Source organism: Dromiciops gliroides, chromosome 3 (genome assembly GCF_019393635.1).
Source record: "Dromiciops gliroides isolate mDroGli1 chromosome 3, mDroGli1.pri, whole genome shotgun sequence".
Classification (NCBI taxonomy): domain Eukaryota; kingdom Metazoa; phylum Chordata; class Mammalia; order Microbiotheria; family Microbiotheriidae; genus Dromiciops; species Dromiciops gliroides.
Window position 1 is genome coordinate 227,771,604 of NC_057863.1, and position 22,606 is coordinate 227,794,209.

The 22,606-nt window shown below is 38.4% G+C and overlaps 1 protein-coding gene across 1 annotated transcript in view; it reads left to right on the top strand.

The window, feature by feature from the left end:
* The first annotated feature begins 232 nt into the window (after positions 1 to 232).
* Positions 233 to 22,606, top strand: part of GPR143 (G protein-coupled receptor 143) — a 59,299-nt gene continuing 36,925 nt past the window's right edge. Inside the window, exons 1-4 of the mRNA XM_043998232.1 lie at positions 233 to 473; positions 5,561 to 5,670; positions 7,298 to 7,392; positions 21,646 to 21,738. Of these exons, the coding sequence (XP_043854167.1) occupies positions 233 to 473; positions 5,561 to 5,670; positions 7,298 to 7,392; positions 21,646 to 21,738 (539 nt within the window). The remainder of the gene's footprint in view (positions 474 to 5,560; positions 5,671 to 7,297; positions 7,393 to 21,645; positions 21,739 to 22,606) is intronic.

Sequence of the window (22,606 nt, forward strand, 5' to 3'; positions counted from 1 at the left end):
TGGTCAGAGACCATCCCCTTTAGAGGTAGCTTCTGAGAGAGAAGAAAGTCATGGTGGGGGGGAGCTTTATTCTGAGCTGCAGTCGCCCACATGATCTCTCCTTGCCCAGCCACAGCACATGATCTAATCCCTGAGGCCAGGGATCTGCAGGGGATCAGGAGACCTCCCGGCTCTGGATTAAGCAGAGCAGCCAGCTGAGGATCTCTGCATATACCACAGGCCAGACTTTTCCATGGCATCTCCCAGGCTTGAGACCTTCTGTTGCCCCAACAGGGATGCAGCCACGCAGCTGGTGCTGGCTTTCCAGCCCCAGGTATTTAACGGGGTGTGCCTCGGGAGCGCCTCTTTCAATTTGCTGCTCAGCATTTTACAGCTCCTTCCCAAGAGGAGCCAGGGGCCCAAGAAGCTTCCTAAAACTTCCTCTGCCACCATCCTGCTCTTCGTCTCTGCTTGTGATCTCCTGGGCTGTCTAGGTAAAAGGGGCCCTGTGGGGTTCACCACCTGTTCCTAAGAGTTAGAGGGACGTTGCTCTTGGGGGTGATCTCAAAGCACAATCTGAAGGCTGCTTTTCAATCAGGATGAAATGGAGGAATGAAAGTTCTTTCCCACTTAATTCTGGACCAGAAGGAGGAAAGTAGTTTTAAATTTTTAAAAATTATTTCTTTGGCCTGGAGGATCAGTACAAGGAAGCAGGATCAGCATAGTAGCATAGTTTGAATTTATTTTCAAGTTATTGTTCTTGTAGGGGGAAATGTGATTTACAGTATGATTTATAAATGGCTAGCCCTTAGTAGACCCTTAATAATGGCTTGCTGAAATGAATTGAAATGATTGCTGAATTATGAACCAGGTGTTGCTGATCATGCCTAAAAAGTTAGGACCCTGTAAGTCAATGCTTTCTGTTGAAAGGAGAGGGTATTAGTACGTTTGGCTTGCCCCCAGCTCCATTCAAGGGGCAGCGGCACACCAGCCATTCCCTACAGCTCTCCCCGTTGATTCTGTAAGCTTGGTCTTCAGAAATGCCGTTTTAAAATTCAAGAGGCTTGGTTAAGAGAAAAGAAATTGGAGGTGCAAGGAGAGAGAGGACTCACATATACTTGGGGTAAAAGATTTGGTTTATTCAGCTTAATGGACAGAACTCATCAGACTTGAGTTTTTCATTGTGATTTTTTTTTATAACTTTAGAAGTCATTTAGTTGTATATGAGTTTTTATATCCTTAAACTTCTCAATTAAAAAAAAAAGGCTGTATAGATTGGCTTAGAAGATGACATAAGAAAATCTACCTCCCTCCCTTATTTTGCAGTTTGGAACATTGCATGCACTGTCAGATTGAATTGATACATTGGATAGTTTTGCTGAACAGTGTTTTATTAATTTTTTTCCTTTTTAGTCTTTGTTACAAAGGATGACTTAGGTGGGAAAAGGAGGGATTCGTTGAGAATGAAGGCGATATAAAAACAAAAGCTATCAATAAAAATTAAAAATAAAATATTTTTTAAGAGTTAGAAAGTATTTTTATGTTCTTTTAGTTCTAAGAAATAAAGGGAATTGTGTTACCATGATCTGGTAGAAAACATACTACAATATTGAGTCAGGGAACTCCTGTATAATTATAGAAAAATGACAACCTCTCTGAGCCTCAAGCTCTTCATATGTAAAATGAAGAAAATGATACCTGACCATTTCTCCAGTTTCTTAAATAAATGGAGAAAATGTATCTTATTATGTACTTTTATTTTTTTGTTTTGCGGGGCAATGAGGGTTGTGACTTGCCCAGGGTCACACAGCTAGTAAATGTCAAGTTTCTGAGGTTGAATTAGAACTCAGGTCCTCCTGAATCCAGGGCTGGCACTTTATCCACTGTGCCACAGCCAGGTGGCTGCCCCCAAACTATTTTTAAAAGTACAAAGCACACACTGGCCCTGGAGACCTGAGTTCAAATCCTGCCTCAGACACAACACTTACTAGCTGTGTGACCCTGGGCAAGTCACTTAACCCCAATTGCCTCACACACGCAAAAAAGTACAAAGCACTGTATAAACATAAGGTGGTGGTATATTGTCAAAAGTTCTCTTTTGTTGTTTTCAGACTGGGTCAATGATTTCCTTGGTATAGTAAAATCTCTCAGCCAATGGGATATCTGCACTTGTCTTGCTCTGCGATGTAGAACCCTAATTTGTCTGGTTGTCCCATCTTTCCTGCCCTTGATATGGTCGTACTAGAAGAGGAATCAGAATACACCCTATTCCCCATTTCCATTTGCATGCTTTTCTTTCTATCACTCAGCAATTTCTCCTCCTTTGTGGTTCCTTTTCTCTAAGTTTATCATATAATCTAGAACCTGGCATTTTTGTCTATTGATCCTAAATTTATTCTCTTTTTTTTCCTTCAAGGAGTTCAGGACCTGCCTTTAGTATCCTCTACTCCACCCCCTGCCCTTTGTATTAGAGGATTTTAACAAATAATAAATACACATTGAGGTTCCTTCTAACACTCTAATGTCCTAGTCTCTCAATCTCCTCACTTCCCATGACCATGATCCTAATTCTGCCTCTGTGTAATCAAAGATAGTTACATTCTTGATCTTGTCATCCCCGAAAAGGGATTTAAAAATAGGGGAATATTTAAAGTTGAACTGATTAACTATAGGTTCAGTATCAGGATGGGAGAAGAGGAAACTTTTAAGGATTTAAGGGTTAAGGGCCTGGGAGAGCACAAAAGGCTGGAAGAACTTAAGGTCTGGGTAAGGACAAAGAACAGGCACAGGAAGAGGTGGAATAATAGGGTGTTAGAGTCAGAATTCTTGATTAGGGAAGTAGATCAATTGTGGGAGGCAACAAGGTTAGACAAGGTCAGAGGTCAGACTATAACATCAGCCCACAAATCAAATCAGTTGCCATTTTCACAGTTACCACAGCATGTCTTACGTCTGATTCCTTTTCACTGCTCATAGGGCCATGTGACATGTAAAAAGTTCAAGAGGCGTAGTTTCTAGGGAATTAATCATTGTATTAATTATGCTAACAACTGATTAATAAAAGGATAGTTATTTGGCTGTTTTTCATGAACCAAAAGACCTCTCATGGAACCCACTTAACACTTATATGCCCTTGGAAGATTACCTGAGGGTAGAAATCAACTCTCATTGACTAATAGGTAATGAGAGAATGAATATTATAATAAGAAGTGGGCTTATTAGAATGAGGGGCTGGGGAATATGATTTTAATCTCTCTTGCTCCCAGACCACTCCTAGCCTTGGGCAATCTAGAAAAAGGATCTCCCCTCTACCAGAAGCTGAATAGAACACAGTGGGCTTCCTTCCCTACTTGGGTGGGGTCTGAACAAGATTGAGGAGAAAGTTAATCCAGTCTCTTTATCAGGAATGTTCTTTGGATGCTAGCTTGACCTAGTAGAGAATGAGGAAATGGGAAGGGAAAAACCCCCTGGATTTCCCCAATAATTTGTTATTTAATTTGTTATTTCTCACATTCAACATCTTAGTTAAGGTTCTTAATTATCTCTGCCCTGAAGTACTTCAATATTCTCATAACTGATCTTCCCCTCTAGTTTCTCTTTTCTTCAATTCAGTTTCCACATAGCTGCCAAAGTTATATTCTTTTTTTCCCTTTTTTCTTTCTTTCTTTCTTTCTTCTTCTTCTTCTTTTTTTTTTTTTTTGGTGAGGCAATTGGGGTTAAGTGACTTGCCCAGGGCCACACAGCTAGTAAGTGTTAAGTGTCTGAGGTCGGACTGGAACTCTAGGGCTGGTGCTCTATCCACTGCGCCACCTAGCTGCCCCCCCAAAGTTATTTTCTTAAAGGACATGTCTGGCCATGTCACTCCCTTGCTCAATAAACTCCAGTGGCTCCCTATTTTACCTTTAGGATCAAATATAAAATCCTCTGTGTGTTATTTAAAGCTCTTTACAACCTAACTCCAACCCACCTTTCCATCTTATTATAAATCACTCCCCTTTATATACCTTACCTGTCTAGCCTTCTTGCTGTTCCTCACATAGTCCTTTCCCCATCTTGGTACCTTGGCAGTGGCTGTGTCTCATACCAGAAAGGTTTTTCCTCCCAACATCTACCTCTAGGAATTTCTGGTTTCCTTCAAAACTGGGCTCAGGCATCATCTTTTACACAGAATGTTTCCTGATTCCCCAGCTGCTAGTGCCTTCCATTCCCACCCCACTGTGTCTGCAGTTATATTTATTTTTAAGATATTTTTGTATATGCTATCTCCTCTGATAGAAACTAAACTCCTTAATTTTTATGTTGTATTCCGAGTACCTGACACAGTACCTGTTGTATTCCTGTTGTATTCCGAGTACCTGGCACAGTACCTGTTGTATTCCTGTTGTATTCCGAGTACCTGGCACATAGTAGATACTTTAAAATGCTAGTTGATTGAGAGTTGCTTGAAGCAGTGAGATATTAAGAAACTTGCCTAGTGTCACTAAGCCAGGATGAGTCAGATGGGAATTGAACTCACATTTTCCTGATTCCAAGGGTGTCCTTCCATTTACTGTGCCAATATATAATATGCTAACAACAATATGAAACATTATTATTATTATTTTTAGAAATGACTAGATAACAGGAAGAAGGTATCTAAGCATCTCCTCTTCAAAAAAAAGCAAAAACTAACTGGTTATTTTGTGACCCATCTTTTATGGTTTGTGTTACCTATTTAAGTGCTACATAATAGTACATTTGGAAACAAGTCATTGTATTATCTGATGAAGTAGGTCAGTATGCTCCATGTTTAGAAGCATTTAAGGCACAGTGGATAGAGCACTGGCTCTGGAGTCAGGAGGACCTGAGTTCAAATCCAGCCTCAGACACTTAACACTTACTAGCTGTGTGACCCTGGGCAAGTCACTTAACCCCTATTGCCTCACTAAAAAAAAAAAAAGAAGTATTTAAGGCAAGTAATGAAGCCAGTATTTTGGAAAAATTAAAAAAGAACACTTAAAATACAACATTCTCATCTTTCTATAGAGAAATTTGAGTAATCAATTTAGGAGATTATACTTAAGATGAAATAATGCTTTTTATTACTTCAGATTTATTTTTTCTTTATATATATTTTTATAGAAATGCTTAACAAAGGAGTAAATAATGCATCAATTTTAGTAGCAAATCAGCATAATGATAAGAGAAGCAAAAATGGCTTCTTTGCCTTTATTCTAAATAGGTTAAGATACTTTGTAGCTAAGCACTGAGGTTTGGTCAGATTAACAAATGTTTACTAAGTATTGCATTCTGTTTGTATATAAGTTTGCATGTATTTGTCCTTGTTTTCTCTCTGGATATAACTAGAAGCATAGCTATATGTAAGCATGCAATTTTTTTTTTTAAGTGAGGCAACTGGGGTTAAGTGACTTGCCCAGGGTCACACAGCTAGTAAATGTTAAGTGTCTGAGGTTGGATTTGAACTCGGGTACTCCTGATTCCAGGGCCGGTGCTCTATCCACTGTGCCACCTAGCTGCCCCCCTAAGCATGCAAATTTAATTGGAATTACAGACTTAGAAGGTCAGTTCATTCTTTCCTTAGGTATCATATTCAGGTCTACAGTATGGTTAGGATTTCCAGATTTCATTGAAAACATCTCAGTGGTGAATGGAACAGATGTATGGCCTACTGCTTTCTGTGTAGGAACTTCGGTAAGTACCATTTTTGTATCTCTCTCATTGCTCTCAACTCCCTCTTCCTATCTTTTACTTTATTCTCTGACTGCCTTTCACCCCATGTGCACTCATGTGCACCCATGTACGTGCATGCACACATACATTTACACAGTATGGAATGTAATGGAAGCTGCAAAAACAGGAAAGGAGTGTGTTCTAGAGATATCTTCATTCTAAATGCAGTTCATTATCATCAAAATATGCCTTGTCCTAATACTTCAATATTTCAATGGACCTGTGATCCATGTAGGTATTTCCTCCAGTAGTGTACATAACATTCTATACCTTCTGATTCTTGAGCAGTTCTTATCCATGTCCTATCATAGTAGTACTTTTTTTTTTTGGTGGGGCAATGAGGGTTAAGTGACTTACCCAGGGTCACACAGCTAGTAAGTGTCAAGTGTCTGAGTCTGGATTTGAACTTAGGTCTTCCTGAATCCAGGGTCAGTGCTTTATACACTGTGCCACCTAGCTGTCCCCTCCATGTCCTATCATAAATTCCTCCATGGGTAGAGATGAGCAAGCACCTAATACACTGGGGACTTTTATCCAGGGTTTTTCGAACTACAACAACTTGTATGTTCAATAAAACAAAATGAACCTCAAAGCTTTTGTGTTGTCAAATAATGAATCATGGACAGAGAAGAGAGAGCATGGTTTAGTGGATAACCTTAGAGGCAGGAAAATCATTCCTCTGGTGGTCCTGGTTGTGTGACCATGAGTAGGTTACCTAACTCCTCCATGTTTCAGCCAACTGACTAAGGCCATAAAAGTTACAGAGGAATTTGATATGCATCAGCAGAGGGAACTTCTTTACTGGGAGTTCTCTGAACCAATGAAATGACTTATCCAGATGCCTCCCTCAAAAGATTAACAGAGAGGGGACAGCTAGGTGGCACAGTGGATAAAGCACCGGTCCTAGATGCAGGAGGACCTGAGATCAAATCCTACCTCAGACACTTGACACTTACTAGCTGTGCGACCTTGGGCAAGTCACTTAACCCTCATTGCCTTGCCACCTCAAAAAGAAATGTAATAGAAAAAAGATTAACAGAGAGAGGGAAATTGCTTTAGTTCTCTTCACTTAACAAAAGGCTCTTTGCCCTCTCTTTCCTTTCTCATTGCCTGCACCCAAAAATTTTCTCAGTTATAACTGAATGAAGATTTTACCTCACGCTGGGGAGTTGTTACTGTTGGTGTTTTTTAAACAGTTGCTTTCCATCATGGTTGAGGTACATTTCTTAACCATTTCTCCATTGATCAGATGGAAGAAAAAAGTTCCAATTTGTAAACTTCTATCAGATCCTACTATAGTTTAAACCTAGCACATTTCACTATGGACTTCATCCACTCTGTGGGAAAGTGTTAAAGGAAACAAAGCTATTTAAACACATCCAGTTGAGTAGAGGGAACAATGTATCACAAGACAAATATCCTTCTTTCATTGCAAAAACTACAGCCACATGTCTAACTAAATGCATTCATGTGTTGAATTAATAACGTCAAAGGAAATGGACTTCTAATGTTTCATTTCACGGATGGTCTGGGAATCTGGTGAATGTTTTCAGGCGAGTTGATATATGCTTTTTCCTCCCTAATGTAGATGTGGATCCAGCTATTATATAGTGCCTGCTTCTGGTGGTTGTTCTGCTATGCTGTAGATGCCTATTTGGTGATAAGAAGATCTGCAGGATTAAGGTATTAACAGAGAAAATAAATCACAAACTGAATTTTGTCATAAGAATTCATTTAACGGTTTCTGTTGGAGAAAAATTTTGAAAACAATGAACTTATCTTAAGAAGTCTGTAATAGGGGCAGCTAGGTGGCACAGTGGATAGAGCACTGGCCCTGGAGTCAGGAGGACCTGAGTTCAAATCCAGCCTCAGACACTTAACACTTACTAGCTGTGTGACCCTAGGCAAGTCACTTAACCCCAATTGCCTCTATATTAGAGGGAACAGCTATATATAAGAGGAGAGAAAGTACTGAATTTACAGTCAGAGGATCTGGATTCAAATTCTGACTCTGTTGCTGATTAGTTGTGTGATCTTGAGGAAGAGGTTTGACTAAATTACTTCTAAGGTCTCTTCAGCTCTTCTTTTTTTTTTTTTTAAGTGAGGCAATTGGGGTTAAGTGACTTGCCCAGGGTCACACAGCTAGTAAGTGTTAAGTGTCTGAGGCTGGATTTGAACTCAGGTACTCCTGACTCCAGGGCCGGTGCTCTATCCACTGCGCCACCTAGCTGCCCCCAGCTCTTAACCTTAGTACAAATTTACAAATCTCTGAGACTTCAAATGATTTGCAAGGGTGGTCAATAAATTATTACAATTGACAGGCTTAGTTACATTTTATCCACTACATTAGATTGAAGAAGACAAAAATGACTAGATGAAAGTACCTACCTACCTACCTATATATATATATATATATATATATATATATATATATAAATTTGGGGGGGGTTTGGTTTTTGTTTTTTTGGTGAGGCAATTGGGGTTAAGAGACTTGACCAGGGTCACACAGCTAGTAAGTGTTAAGTGTCAGGCTGGATTTGAACTCAGGTCCTCCTGACTCCAGGGTTGAAGCTCTATCCACTGCTGCCCCCCCTACCTATATATTTAAGGTACATAACATAGAGAATTACAACTTTCTTAAAATGATAAAATGTAGATTGAAACAATTACCAGGTTCTAAATATTAAAAACAAATGATAAAGAATTTAATACTATAAAAACATTGAATTGAAAAAACTGGTTCCATAGTTAAATTGAAAAAATATAATGATTCTCTCAGTACACATTAAGGATTCTCTGAGGCAAATCTTATTTTCAAATTATTACTGACAGTTATTGTTTACCCTTGCCTTAATTGCGTCATATCTTTGAGACTGTTCATTTTATTTACTCTTGTCTCTTTTCTAGAGAATGTAGCCTCTAACTCAGAGGGATGCTTTTTTTTGTTTGGTTGGTTTTTTGCTGAGGCAATTGGGGTTAAGTGACTTGCCCAGGGTCACACAGCTAGTAAGTGTTAAGTGTCTGAGGCTAGATTTGAACTCAGGTCCTCCAGAATCCAGGGCCATTGCTCTATCCACTATGCCACCTAGCTCCCCCGAAGAGGGATACTTTTGAAAACAAAAAACATTATCTCCCTTTATATAGGAGTGGGAATGGAAAGAGCACTGGATTTGGACCCCTACTTTATAGCTATGTGACCATGAGCAAATTATTTAACCTTCCTGAGTGTCCCTCATCTGAAAAAAAAAATGGGGAAGATGATCATGCCCAAAGCAGTGGCTCCTTATTGTCTAGTGAATAAAGTAGAAACTCCTAAGCCTATGATCCCAAGCTTTCCACAATTGAGATCAATAGGGTGTGGTGGAAAGAACACCAACTGGGGCAGCTAGGTGGCGCAGTGGATAGAGTACCGGCCCTGAATTCAGGAGTACTTGAGTTCAAATCCAGCCTCAGACACTTAACACTTACTAGCTGTGTGACCCTGGGCAAGTCACTTAACCCCAATTGCCTCACAAAAAAAACCAAAAACAAACCAAAAAACAAAAAAAAGAACACCAGCTCTGGAATCAAAAGATATAGGTTCAAATCCTGATTCACATAATCTCTATGAACTTGGGCAAATTCTTTAACCTCTGTGAACTTCAGTTTTTCATCTGTAAAATGAAAGAATGGAACCAGATGGTCTCCAAAGCCCAGCTCTAGATTTATGAGCCATGATCCTTCACAAGCATCTGCTCAGCTGTTTCCTTAGGATATACTGTCTGAAGACCAGCCTAGCTACAGCTAAAGACTTTTCACCATAGAAGGCTGGTCATAAAGTTAAGCATTTTTTTCACCATGGTAACATATGATTGGGGCATGTAGGTGGTGAAGTATATCAAGCATTAGGTTGGGAACCAGGAAGACTCATCTTCCTGAGTTCATATCTGTCCTCAGACACTTACTAACTGTGTGACCCTGGGCAAGTCACTTAACCCTGTTTGCCTCAGTTTCCTCATCTATTAAATGAGCTGGAGAAGGAAATAGCAAGGCATGCCAGTCTCTTTGCCAAGAAGAGTTGGACATGACTGAAACAACTGAACAATAACAACACATGAATACAAAATGATACTCGGTATGTGTAGTTCTTTTCTATGACAGTAGTAGAGTGACAGAGATGGATGTATCCCAAAGAATGGGAAAAATCAGGAGTAGCAAATAGTTTTTCCCACAAAGGTAACAGCAATTATACTTATACACACACACACACACACACACACACACACACATATGCACCTACTTTCTTCTCTATAACATCTTTATTTAAAATGGTTTAATTCAACAATCATTTATTAAGCACGAAGGCACTATGTTAAGGCTAATGGGAACAAATTTAAAAACTCAACATCTCACAGCCTAAAGGAGATTGCATTCTACTGGGTGGATACAACCAATACACATATAAGAAAATACAAAATGTATTTAAAGTCTCGGGAGGAAGAGAACATTAACAACAGACAATAGTAAAGACCTCAAGTAGGAGATGGCACCTTAACTGTGTTTTGATAGAAAGTAGAGATTCCATGAAGTGGAGGTGAGGGAATATTTTACTAGATATGGAAGAATCACTTATAGGAAGGCACAGAGATAGGAATTATATATTTGGGGAACTGCTAGCCAGTCAATTTGACTGGAAGGGACAGGGCATGAAGGAGGGAGTTAATAGGAAATAAGATTGAAATGGTAGAAGTGAGCCAGAGTACTCTTCCCAGTCATACAGGTGATAATGCTTGTTAATTTCAAAACAGCAGGTTGCCACCAAATGAAATGCAGCCTTTAGGTCTCAGCATAAGCAGAGGGTCTCACATATATTTAAATCATTCAGGATTGAAGAGGTTTGACAGAAATAATTTTGTGATCAACTGAGTATTAGCATCAATTGAAGCTTTAAAAATGACAGCAGTAGGGGCAGCTAGGTGGTGCAGTGGATAGAGCACCGGCCCTGGAGTCAGGAGTACCTGAGTTCAAATCCTGTCTCAGACACTTGACACTTACTAGCTGTGTGACCCTGGGCAAGTCACTTAACCCCCATTGCGTCACACACACACACAAAAATGACAGTGGACTGGGCCTAATTCATGATGGTCTTATGCTTTAGGTTCAGAATTGGAATGAAACCAGTTACCTGTAGATCAACAGTTAACAAAAAGAAGCTTACTTAGCTATAGGGTAGAGAAGATACTCAATAAAAATGTGACACTTAGTTCAGCTAGTTGAGGCTCCACCCATCTATCTGTACAGAAATGTGTCTGCTCAGCAGGGCAAAGTATGATTTTCCAAATCTAGAGGACCTTGACCCCATATGGGCAGGCATTTTCTATGCCTTAAGGTAACCAAGAATTGTGACAATGTCCAAACCCTTAGTTCCCTAAGCCAATTAAGTCTAAAGGACTGTTTTGATTGATTTGGCGGGTGGGGAAATACCCCAGCTAGCGTAAGGGGTTTCTGGTAGATATTTCTCCTACCATAGACACATACCTCCTGAGGTGTTCACTAATATTATGCACTAATATAAAGTCCAGAGCAGCATTTGAACAAAAGTTTTCCTTACATTGATGAGATTTTACAAATTTCGCCTATTGGCAAAGGACATTATATTAATTTTGTTATTGAACATGCACACACATAACACACGCATGCATGTGCACATGTTTGTGTGTGCTCAGAAAACCCTTCCAATAAAATCTGCAGTCATTCATACCAATAATTCAAATCATCTGTGATTAGATTGTTTAAAATAGTAAATGAAAAATGTGTATTGCCCAGAATGTTGGATGTAACTGGATAAAGAGCTCATTAAGGTTTTAAAAATAGTTTTTCACTGATTTCTTTTGTTTTCACATAATCTATATTTCTCCATGTATCTTCCCCTTCTTCCTTCCAGAAAGTCATCTCTTAGGACAAAGAATAAAAAAAGGAAAAAAAATCATGAAAACTAATATATATTTTTAAAAAATCTGACAATATATGCACTGTGTCATATCCATGGGCCCACCTTTGCAAGAATAACCTGGGACAAAAGTCATAGATAGTATTAGAGGTCACTTGATCTCTTTGGGGTTCAGCTTTCTTATTTGCAAAATGAGAATTTGGGCTGGTGGGCCTCTGAGCACTTTCTATGTTTGTGGTCCTCTGCACAGATAGCATCTTTAATGCTTAGTTTTATTGTTGAAAAAGGGTATAAACAGTATGGAAAAGGCTTTTACATATCAATTTTAAAAATAGTATTTTAAGACAAAATTAAATTTAAAAATTAAAATTCCGGTTAAGGCCACTTAAGATATTTTGACAATACTTCAATTGATCCATGCATAATATTTATCAATACATTCTGATACATGATTGCATTGCTTGTTTCATATTCCCTCTATGGGCACAGGTTGTAACCTCCCTCTAAGTGGGTTGTGATAGTAAAAAAAAAAAATTGATGTCTATTGGTAGGTACATCATCTAGTGGCCAAGTATTCTAGTGATAAGCCTCTGAGTACTTGGTCTAATCCTCATATGACTGAAATTCAGTGTGTCAGGGAGCTCATATGAAAAGCTTTTAAAGTTTGGATACAACCTAATATGCTCTAAGGAAGTATCAGAATAAAACTTTAGTGGAGACATTTCAAAAGTAACAAAAAGACACTTGCTCCACAGAAAAACTCTTCTCCAATTATAGAATTAAAGCCTCAAAATGCCCTAAAAAGAAAAACTAAAAGGAAAAACAAAATAATCCTAAGGGGATATCTGCAAATTACATCATTCAAAGAATGGTTACAAAACTGGAGTGTTTGAACTGCAAAATTGTGGAACAAATGAATTTTATTTTTAACTCCAATAATATTCACAAAGGATTTGGTTATGGTGTTGGAGTCCAGGCCTTAATCCTTAGCTGAAGTTAGGTTTTTTTAGATATAACTACTACACATGGAATTTCTGGGCATTTTGGTTTTATAGAATGGTCTAACACAGTCACTGACACAGAGTGTCTTCTTTATTTGTTTGGGGTTTTTTTGTGTGTGGGGGACAATGGGGGTTAAGTGACTTGCCCAGGGTCACACAGCTAGTAAGTGTCAAGTGTCTGAGGCCGGATTTGAACTCAGGTACTCCTGAATCCAGGGCCGGTGCTTTATCCACTGCACCACCTAGCCACCCCCAGGGTGTCTTCTTTAAATAAAACATTTTTTCCTTTTTTTATTATAAAATTTGATTAACAAATGAGAACATTTTCATATACAAAGAACAGAAGAAGAGGATTATAGCATATTGAATCTCTATTTCTAATAAAACCTGGCTTATCTATGTCTCTTACTGAACCTCCTTCTGTTCTCTTTTGCATTTTTGTTTTATTGATGATCTTTTCTTCTTTTTTGATGTAATTGTCATTACTCACTAAATTCTCCTATAAATCTTCTACTCCCAAATCCCCAAATAAAAGACCTCTCTTGTAATAAATAAGTAGTCAGAAGAAAAAAAAACACCACATGTCCATATCTGAAAATGTCTCATTCTATATCTCTAGCCTAACACCTATCTGTCTAGATGTAGGAAATATGAATCTGTCAATATTCTGAAGTAGTGTTAGCTGATAATCACATTGATCATAATTGGTTTTTCTTGCTTGCTTTCCTTTATAGTGTTAGAATCATATAAAGTGTTTTCTTGATTCTGCCCACTTGACTAAGTATCAATCCTCTTTTATATCAGTATCATATAAGTCCTCTCAGTTTCTCCGAATCTGTCCCTTTTACAGTATTGTTTTGTTGCATTCCTGTACCATAATTTGTTTAGTCATTCAGCTTATGGGGAATGACTTTGTTTTTAGCTATGATAAAAAGTGCTATTATAAGTATTTTTATTCATGTGAGTCCTTTTCCCTTTTCTTTGTTCTCTTTGGGTTTTAAGTCTAGTAGTGATATTACAATGGAATTACATTTCTACTACTGTGGTTTAGTGTACATCCTCACCAAAATGTTTCATATTCCTTTTTTACTATCTTTGCCAATCTGAGGCTATGGGGTAGAACCTTAGAATTGTTTTAAACTTGCACTTCTTTTATTGTTAGTGATTTGAAGCATTTTTTATGGCTATTTCATGGATGTTTATAGTTTTTATTTCCTTTGAGGACATCCTATTGATATCCATTATCCATTTTTCAATTGATGAATGGCTCTTCTTGTTATATGTTTGCATCAATTTCCTAAAAATGCTGTTCAGTTGTATCTGACTCTTCATGACCCCATTTGGGGTTTTTGTGGCAAAGATACTGGAGTAGTTTGCCATTTCCTTCTCTAGCTTTTATAGATATAGATATAGAGATAGAGATAGATAGATATAGATGAGGAACTGAGGCAAGCAGGGTTGAGTGACTTGCCCTGGGTCACACAGTTAATAAGTATCTGAGGACAAATTATGAACTCAGGAAGATGACTCTTCCTAATTCTAAACCAAGTGCTCTATCCACTGTGCCACCTAGCTGCCCCTAAATATACTTAGCTTCCTAACTATATTGGATCCTAAACCTTTATTAGAGAAATTTGTGGCAAAGATTTTTTCCAAGTTCAATGCTTACTTTCTTATTCTTATTGCACTGATTTTGTTTGTATAAAATCTTTTTAATCTTATGTATTAAAAAGTGTCAGGGGCAGCTAGGTGGCACACCGGATATAGCACTGACCATGGATTCAGGAGGACTTGAGTTCTAATCCTGCCTCAGATACTTGACACTTACTAGCTGTGTGACCCTGGGCAAGTCACTTAACCCTCATTGCCCTGCAAAAAAACAGAGTGTCTATTTTCTCTTCTGTAAGTCTTTTTTATCCCTTGTTCGGTCAAGAACTCTTTTCTTTGTCTATAATTGAGATAGATATTCCCTTCCCTGCTTTTCCAGTTTGTGATTTGACCTTTTATGTCTAAACCCATGTCCATTTGGAATTGATTGTGGCATATGGTATGAGAGGTAGTTCTAACCCTAATTTCTATCTAACTACATTCCAGTTTTCCTTGCATTTCTGGTCAATAAATAAGTTGTGACTCCAGTATTTTGAGTCTTTGGGTTTATTAAAAATTGTTACTATATTCAATTACTACTATCAACATATATACAATTAACTTTTTGAATGGGTTAACTTTTCTATTTTTATTTAACCAGTAGAAGATGATTTAAGTGATTACTGCTTTGTCATAAAGTTCGAGATGTAGAACTTCTAGGCCTCCTTCCTTTCCACTTTTTTCCCATCATTTCCCTTGAGAATTCTTTAACTTTTGTTTCTCCAGCTGGACTTTGTTATTTTTTCCTAATTCTCTGAAGTAATTATTTGATAATTTGTTTGATGTGGCACTGAATCTATAAATTACAGCTAGGTTGAAATTAATATGAATCCAAATAATATAAAATTCATTTTCATGTGAATTGTATAATGATAACCGGTTTGAATTTAATGTGAGTAAAAATTAAATTGATGTGATGTTTGTGAGTTAGTGGAGCATCTTAACATCATCATTCTGCATTGTATTGGTTTAGTATCATATGTGCATCTGATGTATTGCTAAAGACCAGGTTACCAATAGTGGCATTGGTGTGTTTTTTAAGAGTGCTTCACAAAATGGACAAAAGCAAGAATACTTCAGATGGAAACACTAGCAACACTAAAAAAAAAAAAAGCAAACCCTTAGATGTTTTCTATTAAACAAACATTTGATGGAACTGAATGGCATAAATATGGCCATACTAATTCTGGAGTATGATGTGATGTTAGAATGACTGAATCTATATTAGGGAATATTTTTTTTTTTTTGCGGGGCTATGGGGGTTAAGTGACTTGCCCAGGGTCACACAGCTAGTGAGTGTTAAGTGTCTGAGGTTGGATTTGAACTCAGGTACTCCTGACTCCAAGGCCGGTGCTCTATCCACTGTGCCACCTAGCTGCCCCAGGGAATATTATTAAGAACAAGGTTTTTATGGGTCTTGGTAAACCAGCTACCTCCTCTTCTCAGGTTGGTTGGGTGATGGGGAGGCAGGAGGAAGATAATTACTGGCAAGTCCCTGGGAAGTCTCCTAGGGACACGGGGACAAGATTGGCATGAAAAAGCCTCCCAGCCAACTCCTCACCAGCTAGGTTCTATGGGTGGTGGACATGAGAAGGAACAAAGGTGTATCCTTTTCATACTGTAGAAGTTTCTAGCTTCTGAACCAGAGGTTAAGAACCAAAATGCAAAGATCACCAAAGGCTAACCTACCTCACTGAGGGTAAACACTTTTTAATTTCCTTCTCCACTGTACAACAAAGCTCAATGATTCTGGAGCATGAATAGGCAGAGCTAAAATACTAACCTGTTTTCATGTTAAAACAACATTGAGGGGGCAGCCAGTTGGCACAGTGGAAAGAGCACCAGTCCTGGATTCAGGAGGACCTGAGTTCAAATCTGACTTCAGACACTTGACATTTACTAGCTGTGTGACCCTGGGCAAGTCACTTAACCCTTATTGCCCCACAAAAAAAAATGAGGGAACTGCTTTTCCAGGAAACATTTATAGTGTAATTGGAGAAAATATCTTGAAATGATTCCTTGTTGCCTTCCCCCAAATTGACCACAAAATTGTCAATCACAAGAAAGCTGTAATTCTCTTAAGTCCATTTCTGCTATTTATAAGAATATTGTATTACAAGCAACCAGAGAGACCTATAAAAGTTACAGTATAGGCCCAGAAGCAGAGTACTCCCTGGACAAAGTTGGTAGATAAGTGTGATGGAATTCTATGTAGGTACAAGAAATAAGCATGAATGCTAGAAAGTGGTATGTGAAGTAAATGAGGGGAAAGAGCAATGGCACAAATCCATGGATTGGGAGGATACAAAATATATTTATGCATTCCATCAATAAGAGAAGACATCTGAATAATGTTAGAATGTTTAATGTTCATTAGGGTGTGGTTTTAACTTGCCTTGCCTTCCCCCCCCCCCCCCCCCCCCCCCCCCGCCTTCATTTGAATGCTCTAGTGTCCTTTCAATTTGAAAACCCTTGATTTTCCATTAATCCATCCTGTTTAAGCTTTAGTTGGAGCTCAAAAGAATTTTAAAACTCTGATTAGGTGGAGTATCTAATATTTGCCAGAAGAATCTGCTGGAATCTAGGACCTCTGCCAGGAGATGTAATAGAAGGATAGACAGAAGTTTTATATTTTAATGTGAGGAAGAGAAAGAAAAAACCTCAAAAAACCTCCAAGTTCTGAGTGTGCTTGAGTGTTCATCATTCATTTATGTACACAGAAGTTACATTGGGTTATATGCTCAGTTAACTTTGAGAAACTGGTGGTGGGGGGGAGGCGGTAGGGCAGGAAGGAGAATGGAATTGTTGGGCAGTAAATAAAACTACTTCTAATAACCACAAATCTCCTTCTTTAAGTAGTAACTAATCAATTAGCTACAATTTATTAAACCCCTACAATGTGCCCATCACTAAGCTAAAGTTCCTGAGATACAAAGATTTAAAATAGAATATTGAATAATAAAAGAAAAGACTAGCCCTTACTTATTAAAGTCCTAAACACTGAGAAATCTACATTATCACCTGTACAAATTCTGTGCCTCAAGTGGATGAATTAACATACTGTTGGTCATCTCTTGATCAACCACTTCATCCCTCAATGCCAACTTCAGAACCTTTTGGAGGTTCATAATGGTTTTGATTTCTTAAGGAAGAGAATCAAGGACCCATAAGGAAAATAAACTAGGCTCAATCAAAGAGAGCTCTTTTTTGAAAAGCTGTTATCTAATATCACCAGAGAGAGGTAGTATAGCATAATGGGTAGTGCAGTAGACTGGGAATCAGGAATATAAGTGAACTCAAAGCAAATTTATTAAACACCTAGTATTTGTAAGGCTCTGTCCTTGGTAGTGGGCATATGACAAAAACCACTCTCTTCCCCCTGATGTAAGAGGAAAAAAAAGGGGTTAACAGAAAAACCTAAGACCCAAGCTTTAATTTAGATATGAGCTCTAAAAGGGATTCAGACCCCAGTTAATGGATAGTGTCTTCATTAATATAAATCAGGGCCTAGGTTCTCTTACCCACATAAACCAGTACCCATAACAAGAACATATCGAGGCAGGTCATAAAGACCGTGGGGATCGTGAGTTGTTCCAAAAGAATGACAAGACTCAGTGACTAAGTTTCCCAAGTGTTATTACAATACTGTGAGTGAACGCAAGGAGATAACCAGAAAAATGGAAAGGTATTTCTTGACTAGTGAACGAAAAGATAGTTATATTTATAGTATGGATAAATTGATTATCAGTCTCATTATAATCATCTCTACCTTAAGGAGGTACAGGGGAGGACCTATCCTAATTTGGAATTCCTGGGGGCTTAAGCAAACCCCCAAGGAGGGTATCTTTTTCCATGGCTAGTTTCAAAATATCTTCATTTTTCATTTATTTCTAGTTTGATTTTCTATAGCCTGTCAGTATATCATTATTATTGTTATGGTCTTTATGTTCTTGTTATGGGTACTGGTTTATGTGGGTAAGAGAACCTAGGCCCTGACATATCAAAATTCAAAGTAATTTCAAAATATAATGGTGGTGGGTTTTGTTTTGAATGTAGGTGAAGTTTACTTTGAAATAAGGCAGGAATTCTACAAGATAGAGGTAAGGAGGATTACATTCTAGACCTGCAAAGGCACAGAGGGGGCAAGATAAAATTTTGAGATTGGCAAGAGCTAGAAGACTTGTCTGACTAGAGTGAAGGATGTAGGAAGGGCAGTCAAATGAAATGAGACTGGTAAGGTGGTAGATTGTTAAGGGCTTTAAATGCCAGTCTGTGGAGTTTGTGTTTTTCAATAAGATGTTGATAGAGTCAAAACTGTATTTTATTATGGATTACTATGGATTAGATTGGACAAGAGGGAATCTGGTAGCAGGCTATTTCAATAGCCTAGAGATGATGAGACTATGAACTAGGGTTAGGTTTATGAACTAGGGTTAGGGTTAGGTGAATGAAGAGGAGACAGTTGTGAAAGATTTTTGGAGGTAGAATTAAAAATCTAAAAGAAGAGGGCCTAGAACAGAATCTAAAAAGCCAGCCACCCTTAGATGGTGGAGTGGTGGTGGTGGTGGTGGTGATGACGACGACGATGATGATTCAAGAAAGGTGACTGAGAAGAAATTGTCTCACAGGTAAGGAGAACAACAACCAAGAAGGAACAAAAGTCTTGGAAGCCTAGGGAGGAAAGATTACGTAGGAGGAAGGGGTGGTTGACAGTGTCAGCATCTGAAATGGTAAAAATGTGGCCTGAATCAAGGCCATTGGGTTTAGTTATTAAAAAGAATACTGGGGGGCAGCTAGGTGGTACAGTGGATAGAGCAGCGGCCCTGGAATCAGGAGTACCTGAGTTCAAATCCAGCCTCAGACACTTGACACTTACTAGCTGTGTGACCCTGAGCAAGTCACTTAACCCCAATTGCCTCACCAAAAAAAAAAAAAAATAGAAAAGAAAAGAATACTGGTAACCTTGACTGGAGCAGTTTCTATATTATGGGGAAGCCAGTTGAATAAGACTGAGAAGTCATTGGGAGAAGTGAAAAAAACCAGCAGTCCCTTCCTAGGAGTTTGGCTTCTCTGCTCCAGCTTCAGTTTCCTCCCTTTCCAATCTTCACCCTGTAGTCAACCTTATACTGTCCTGTGCTCTTTAATCCTATATCCCCTAGTCAAACCTCAATCCTAGATTATTTCCATACTCCTATTCCCATTTTGGCATTGACTGAAACTGACATCTTATCTGATCTCACCTGGACCCTTATTCAAGTTAGGCAGTCCTTTTTCTTTGCCTCAATTGGTTGTTCCACTCCCTTTAGTGGTAGTTATAAACTTTCTCTTTTCTCCCTGAGGCTTCTTCTACCCTTTCCCCATCCTCTCAACAAAAGATTTCACCTCATAAATTACTGAGAAAATGAGATCAATTCACTTTGGGCTCCCTCTTTATCTCTTCTCCACATCTCAAAATCCCTTTACATTTTCCTCCTCCTCCTCCCCCTCCTCCTCCCCCTTCCTACGGCTTTGCCTAAAAGGCAAAATTTACAGAGAATTCACAGGAGGCAAGCACTCGCATGGTGGCCAGAAGAAGCAACACAAGGACTCTCAAGGTTTCTTTGAAGAATTTTGGAATTAATTGCCCAGCATGGCATGCCCACATCAAAGAAGGCTCTGTGCTCTGTGAGCAAAGCAGAATTGAAGTAGCTCCAAAGAAACATAAAATGCACAAATTTAGAGAATCTATCCCAAATGTTCACATGCACTATTTGTGCTGGACCTATCCCCAACCTGTGGTATAGCATTCCAAGCTTGTATTGGTCTGATCAGCCACAGACACACCGTATGTTGACTCTAATATAGTGATGTCATTTTGGTCTTCTTCCAGAATGAAGGACAACAATTCAACAACTAACCAACTGCTTTACTCCCATTTCTAATAAAGAAATTCTTCTCTACCAAGCCAACTATTTACTGGTAGCCTTGATCATATTCCCTTAATTCTCTTCTAGGAGATTGACCCCTTAATTGTCTCTTCTAATCTTAAATCTTTCCTTTATCTAAAATCCCTCACTGACCTTATCATTCCTTCAAGCTATAGTTCTATAGCTCTTCCCCTCCCCCCCCATCTTTTTTGTTTGTTGAGTTCTCTAGTAATGGAGAAACACTGTTAAGTAAAACTAAAAATAGTGATCTCATCTGAAAGTAGCATTCCACATCTTAGCAACCCCTACATCTCTATGAGAAAAAAAGTGGATAGAGCTTCAACCCTGGCCTAAATGGAAGGGGTGGGGGGAGCAACTTGCAAACAAATATATAGAAAGCAAGTTACATTCAGGATAAATAGGAGATAACCCAGGGAAGGCACGGGAATGAAAAGAGGAAGACTTCCTATAGAAGATGAGATTTAGTTATTGTTTGTCTTTCATTCTTGAAGAGGACCAATGACAGCAGGAAGGTGATGTATTGACTTGCAAGTAAATTGGATTTAAGTGAGGCAGGGCTGCAAAAAGTCACCAGCCTCATTTACTCCTCCAGAGCCATCTGGCTTCAATGGCAAGATATAAATCAGGACAACTGGCCCCCAGAAGATGGGATTTTAGTTGGAACTTCATAAAGCCCAGGGAGGTCAGTCGTCAGAGCAGAGTATGAAATCGTGCTGTTGGTCTTCAAATTTTTTTTTACATTTTTATAATATTGGTGTTATAGTATAAATTGTTCTTCTGGTTCTGTTTACTTCACTCTGTGCAATAAATTGTGAACCATTTACAATGTTTTACAGCAACATGACTGATTAAGTCAGGTCTTGTTTGTGTTTTGAGGGAAGCAGACCTGTGGTGTGTTTTTCTTTTTTACTAGCATACTGGAATTGAGGATAATTCCTCTACTAAGAAGGTGGCAACTGCTCTGCAATTTATAGTCATAGAGAGTGACCTAAGACATTGGGAAGTTAAATAATTCTCCCAGGGTCATAGTCTGTATGTGTCAGAAGTGAGACAAGAACCCCAGTTTTCTTCATACTACAGTCAGCTCTTTTTCTACTCTACCATACTACTTCTCAGGGCTAGGCCAAAGTTTGTTTTAAATTAATTCTTTTCCCCAAAAGTCCATTCACTATGCGTTTTTCTGACCATTTCAGTATGGTTTCTTCAAAGTGTCACAATGTTATTTCTTTTTCTTTTTTTTTTTTTGGTAGGCAATGGGGGTTAAGTGACTTGCCCAGGGTCACACAGCTAGTAAGTGTCAAGTGTCTGAGGCCGGATTTGAACTCAGGTACTCCTGAATCCAGGGCCGGCGCTTTAACCACTGCACCATCTAGCTGCCCCCACAACGTTATTTCCATGTATATCTAAATTGTAACTCTCATTTTCCTTCTAGTACTATTCTGCTTTACCATATAATGGCATGGGGCCTGGCGATCCTTCTTTGCATAGAGGGCATTACTATGCTTTATTATCCTTCTGTCTTCAGGTAAGCTATTAATTTATTGCAACTTGGTGGCAGTCCAGGTAGAGAATTTGTTTATTCAGGAAATGAATGAATGAGTGAAAATAGAAATTTAAAATCAGTAAGATATGAATCAGAACAAGAAGACTAGAGACAAAAATTAAGAAATAAGTTTAAACCCTATTTTTACCCAAGGATATGGGATCATTCTAGGACTTATTACTGGCAAGTTTATCACTACTCAGAGCAAATATAGCAACTACTGTTGGGGGCCCATCTACAGCACAGGTAGTCATACTTATGATATCCCCATGCTGTCAGGAACCCCCAAATCAGTCAGTCAAAAAAGATTTATTAAACTCTTACTATGTACCAGCTATTGTGTTAATCTCTAATGAGACAAAGAAGGGCAAAAATGGTCTCTATCCTCAAGGAGCCTATATTCTTTTATTTTTTCCATAAAAATATTTTATTATTTTCCAGTTATATGTAGAGAGAGTTTTCAACATTTGTTTTTATAAGATTTCTAGTTTCAAATTTTTCTCCCTCCCTCCCCTCCCTCCCCCCTCCCCAAGACAGCAAATAATCTGATATAGGTTATAGATGTACAATCACATTAAACATATTTCTGCATTAGTCATACTGTGAAAGAAGAATCATAGCACAAGGGAAAAACCTCAAAAAAGAAAAACAACAAAAAAAATAGAAATAGTATGGTTCAATATGCATCTAGTTCTTTTTTTTCCTGGATTTGGAGAGCATTTTCCATCATGAGTCTGTTGGAACTATCTTGGACCATTGTATTGCTGAGTAGAGTTAAGTCTATTACAGTTGATCAACACACAATGTTGTTGATACTGTGTACAATGTTCTCCTGGTTCTGCTCATCTCA